Source organism: Typopeltis vanoorti, chromosome 20 (genome assembly GCF_054136105.1).
Source record: "Typopeltis vanoorti isolate ZY-2024b chromosome 20, IOZ_Tvanoo_1.0, whole genome shotgun sequence".
In the NCBI taxonomy this organism is placed as follows: domain Eukaryota; kingdom Metazoa; phylum Arthropoda; class Arachnida; order Uropygi; family Thelyphonidae; genus Typopeltis; species Typopeltis vanoorti.
In genome coordinates, this window is record NC_143568.1 from 31,711,489 (window position 1) to 31,717,488 (window position 6,000).

General features: G+C 33.0%; 1 protein-coding gene across 1 annotated transcript in view; it reads right to left on the minus strand.

Moving 5' to 3' along the window:
• LOC150095344 (dystrobrevin beta-like) overlaps positions 1-5,376 on the minus strand; it is a 243,568-nt gene extending 238,192 nt beyond the window's left edge. The window contains 2 exon segments of the mRNA XM_090410663.1: positions 5,057-5,137; positions 5,289-5,376. Of these exon segments, the coding sequence (XP_090266789.1) occupies positions 5,057-5,137; positions 5,289-5,376 (169 nt within the window).
• Positions 5,377-6,000: the final 624 nt, after the last annotated feature.

The window sequence follows — 6,000 nt, forward strand, 5'->3', positions numbered from 1 at the left end:
CTAACATGTTCTCTATTTGGCCATATGTCAAGAAAATGTTAGAATCATTTTTAGAACATCTCAACAGACAATACCCATGGACTCATATCACCACTGAAAAAGAAAATAATTATATGCCTTCCTTGACACCTTAGTCACACCGCTAACTAAAGGATCCATATCCTTTCTGGTCTAAAGAAAACCTTTCCACACTGAAAGGTACATCCATCATTTATCACCCCCACCTACCACCATGGTAGTATTAAAACCTTATCATTCAGAGATAAAACCATCTGCTTAGACTATACTAGCCTTTCACCAAAATCATATTTTGGACATATTTTAACCAATGTCTTCTCCTTCATAAAATCAACAGCTCTCCACTCATCCTCTAACCCCCACCCCACCAATTCAGAACACAAAACAAAAACCTATTGCCATTCCCTACATCCATAGCACCCCACAAAAAATTGCATACATTCTTAAAGGGTATAACATACAGACTTCCTTCAGACCATACTAAAAATCAGATACCTTTATCTGTCCACTGAAATATTCTCTCCATCATCTAGACCGTAGGTGGCCAACAGCAGGCCCGCAGCAGGATGAAAACTATATTAAATTATATGTATTATCAATTTAGCTATTAGTTTCGACTGCAGATTTTCTGATTGATATACTAGTTATATTCATTATTTCTGATGACGGAAACAATTTATATTCTCAACACTGAATCAAAATTGCTTTAAAAAGATTACTCAATTTATAAAATCTACTGCTTCTCTGTGCGAGTTGTAGTGGTGGGAGTGGTAGGTTTCTATGTGCTCCAGAGTAATGCATCATTGAAAGTCAACTGCTCTGCTCTGGTTGCAGTGATCAGTTTCAGAGACTCAATTTCACAGTTAACAGTGTTATTGTTGCAGTTTGTGTCCCCTGGTCAGTTACTTTAGCCTTTGTGTACTATTAGTAAGAAAAGTAAGATCTGTGAAGAAAACAGGTCATTTCAGGAGAAATGGGAAAATGAATTTCTGTTTATAAACAATAACGACAACAAACCACAGTGCCTTGTGTGTTTGCAAGTATTGTCTGTGCACAAGGAATATAACCGCAAATGCCACTACATATGTGTGGCATTTGAGGTTATAGCACCATGCTGCTAAATACCAAGAATATTTGGAGTACGTTGGACAAGTACGTACTAAAATTATCATCATCGTTGAAAATCGACTTTGATGAACTTGTTGCCGCACACGAATGCCCACAGTGTTCTCATTAAGTTGTGGTACATGTAAAAAAACCAGAAATATGTAATTAAATTTAATTTAGCAACTTATATTTAAATCAATCAATTATTTTATATTGTTCTCCCAGTAGTAAAATGATTTTACAAATATAGTAATTCAATACATATAACTATTGCCTTGAAAAAATGCAGCGTTTATTTTTATTTAATTTCTGTCTAGAAATGTGCGACCCGTGACGCTACCACTCATCATATATTGGCCCCTTGTATAGAATGAAGTTGGCCACGCCTGATCTAGACTATCCTGGGGTCTATGGTGTCCCTTGTTCCTGCAAACTTATACACTTGGACAAACAAGATGCTAATATCCATCTAGAAGAGCACAGAAACTGTCCCTCACCTGCACTACAACTGTTCTGGGGAAAAAAAAAAACCTCCCTCTTATACAAACAGATTTACATCAGAAAGACTATTTCTGAAATCCACCATAGCCACTTTTGTGTAGGGGAGAAGGGGGGGGTGGCAAAAGGAGCAGTCTCTCAAAAAGTAAATATAACAAGTAGAGATATGTGCTCTGACTAACTGTTTTCTTAGTTATACTGATAATATTATGAATGGTTTGAAGAAGGATATTCATTTGTTTACATATTATGCAAAAGTCAGATTTTTTTTTCCCCATTATAATTCCACATTGTATTCAAGTATTAAAGAATTCAAAATGTTCCAGAACCTAAGCTTTTCTTTTTTTTCAAGCTGCTTCAGACCTCTAATAAGAAAAGATCTTCACACAATGCAATGAAAATCACTAGACATCTAAAGAGATTGACAAACACCTATGCTATTAAATGGTATTAATAGCATGGGTGTTTATCAATTTCTTAAATGTCTAATGATTTTCATTAGAAAAAACTGGGTTCAATTCTTGTCATGATGTGAGAAATCATATGGGATTGAAGGTGAGTTAGCTGATCTCATGAAGCAAGCAGTGTTTTTTTCCCTCCTAAAAAAACTTTGCAGGTTTTTCATTTGCATCACAAGCAAATCAACCAGAGAAGACATACATTTAACAAACAAAAATACTACATGGTGGGAAGTGCAAGATGTGCAATTGCCAGATGGTGCAGATGTTGATTGATCATGTGGTGCTGGTGTCGAGTGGCTGGCTGCCATAAGGCCTCAGACTCTGAGGCATCATGTAGTAGTAATAATAATATCAACCTATGGCCTGCTAGTTGCAAAACTATCTGCTCAGCTACCCAGGCTGGACGGTTCTCCTCAGTAGCAGTTATGAGAAAAAAAAAAAAAAAACACTAATATACATCTGCAAAGTTTGGAACTATAACAATTTACGAATTTTTTTTTGTAAATTAATTTCAGATAATCTGGTTTTTAAGTATTGAATGTGCATTATTACACAAATCACAAGAAAGCACTGAATTTGTTATTCCTATATTTTTGAAGAATTCACGATGCTTTAAGGGAATAAATAACTTTTAATTATATTTAACCCAATGTTGTATCATCCGTGTTGATAATATCAGGAGCTAAGAAAGAACTATACACTTATAAGATTAACCATTTCCATTCATAAAATACTAAACTGAACTTGTGTTTATTATATGATTCCCCACCCATGGAAGGCTGTAAACTTAAACTTATAGTGTACTAGTACTATAGGTGAGGTTTACATAATGTGGGAATCCTCAGGCAACCAAAAAAAGATTTTTTGAAAGCCACTTTAAGCCTCCAATAAGTACAGTGGTAGGGGTGGTCTCACACCAAGCAATGAAATTCATCCGAAGATATTTATAAATACCTCTGCCCACATCCTATTGGCTGGGAAACAGAGATTCTACTGAAAATAAAAATTATAATACTAATGTTAAATTCCAAATATTAAATGTGAATAGGTGACATTCATGGTGACTAAATGCAATTTTAGTTGCAAATTATATTTAATGGTAAAAAAAACCTAGGCTTAGATTTATTACAATTTTAAGTCATCATAAATCAAATTAACCTTATATAGTGCAGCTGATAAGAGCAATGCTGACGTTACTTTTGTAAGCATCTCTCTGGCAAATTGTCACTTCTCGTTAATTTAATGAGAGGTGAGGAATAGAATCAACATATGTGTAACATCCTGTGTGGGTGGGTTTTCCATATATTGACAATGTAATGAGAATATTTAAAAATGGTAGAATGTTGATTTTTTTATTTCAGGATAAACTGAATGCAACTGTGTTGACTGTTCAAATGAGTGATCAGAAGCTGAAGGTCATGTGACCAAATAGCAAATACATTGCTGCTATACTTTCTTTCTAGAATTAAAAAACTGTCTTGCTTAGTTGGTTGAGAGGACTCAAAGAAAAAAAAAAGAAAATTCCTATATAAAACTTTCTTCTACCCTGCATATAGGTGCAGAGGAGGGGTTTAGGTTTTTTATTTTGTTTTATTTTATTTTTATTAACGCATTCTGCTTCTGGGATTTCTTAATCCCAGAAGTACATCAGCATCAATCATTAGAGCTTCCATTGCCATACTGTAAGGAGAGTCCCCAAGATACCTATAGCATTTTCAATTATAATTTTGTAATTCTAATAAGCCTATTCCTTTCTAAATTTCAAAGACATTATGTTCTGCTTTGATTAGAATATTGCGTGGAGACAGCATTTTTTAAAAATGCATACTGTATTTAGCCTGATTTTTTTCCTCCGTTATTTTGATGGAAGTTGTTTAATATCTCTATCTACACTGTACAATATATCCAGAAATTAAAGCCTTTCGAGAACACCTTCTGTTCTAGAAGTAAAAGACTACAGCTTGAAATATTTACTACAACGTCATTCAAAAGGCATAGGGTTGTTGCAAATCATGTGTTTTCTCTCTTCCTTTAAACTATTGAATTTATAGATTAGTTATTTGTGTATCATACAACTATTTATGCTGTCCATGATCCTTTCCAATGTAAACCAAAGTCCACCTTGCCACATTTATTTTTTCATTTTTCTTAATGTGAATCCTTCCAACCAATTCAGGTCTCCAATAAGCAGATTGTGTCTAACAATGAATAATGCAATTCATATTACTTAAATATGTTAACAAACATCCATGCCTATGGTGGGATTCAAATGCACAGCATGTTTGTCGGAGAGCAGAAAGACTGTCCCCTTCCAACCAGGCAGGTAAACAATACCATCCATTCAAATCCACCTGAAGATAATATCTAGGTTATCAAATTAGTTATTCTCTCAAAGTGACTGCTTAGGATTATAGCCAAAGCAACTAAGGCTAGTTTTGCATATTTATTATTCTCCAGACAGATTTGCCTGCTTTTTGGGATAAAAATCTAAGTTTCTGGGAATGAAAATTCCCAAACCTCCATATAAGTCTAGCTAACTCATCTTCAGCTGAAAAGTTCTTAAAAAGGCTTGCATCCTAGACAACTGCACCTATTATCCTAGATCTACGATTGAAACCAAGCTTTAACTAAATGAAGAACATATATTGCAATGTCCTTATAAAAGCTCCCAAAGTGGCTGCACATGTAAATGCAAACTTCTATTAATGTGGACTAAACATTATGATTTTAAATGTATCTAAAATAACAAAAGCATAAAAAATGAACAAAACATGAAGAGAAATATTTAAATTAATCTATAGTTGTGTAATCACATTTTAATAGTCTAAAAATAATGTTAAGATAATACAAAGTTCAATACTTTGTATTATCTTAACATTATCTTTAATTATCTTAACATTAATCTATAGTGGTGTAATCACATTTTAATAGTCTAAAGATAATGTTAAGATAATACAAAGTTCAATATTTACAACTTGTCTTCTTCTGAATGAATCTCAACTTGCATGCTGTCCTGTAAGTACCAAATCTGATAACATCAAAATTTTGAGCTTCTGCAAAATAAATCAGAGAACATAATCAAAATGATGTAAATGTAAATGAAAAATATAAATGTAACTTATATTACATTATTAAAAAAAGATAAAATATCTTGTCCACAAAGAAAATAAAAGGGGTGGGGGAGGGGGGAATGATTGAACTCACTCATTTCAGCCATTAAGTAGTGGTAGTCAGCACGCAATACATGAGATGTTGTTGGAAGATCATCATAATAATGGCTAGGATCCATCATGTTCTAAATAAAGAAGATATCAATAACACAACTAATATTCAAAAGCAAAAGATATGACTTTTGATACTAAAATTTCAGTTTTATTAATTATAAAATATGCAAAATAAATAACATATGAACTCAAGTTCTATCTAAAAATAGTATGCATAAAAAAAATTGATATTCCTTAACCTAGTATGGACACTTAGATTATTATCATTCATGCTATGCTATTGTTTAATGGAAAGAAATAAGCACCTGGAATAATAAATAATGATTTATTTAATTATTATATCAATATTAGGATAGCATGCTGTGAAAAGAATTAGATTAAAAAAAAAAATGCTATAGCATAAAGGATGTAACACAACATATTCCCTATAACATACATATATTTCTGTAGCACTAAAAAAATTTCTTACCTTGCAATTAAAAATCCAAAAAATATGAAAATATCTACAACAGCATAGCATAACTTCAAATGACCACTGTTCATTTGAAGAATTCTTAAAAAGCTTCTTCTTCCCTTCATGTATTAGCCTAGTGGCCTGTTATGGGGCTATCTTTAGTCCTTCTAAGCCGTACCCATCCCAAGCATAAGGTGGCTAGTCCTATGTCTCCTAGTGTCCTATGTCTGTAGATGCA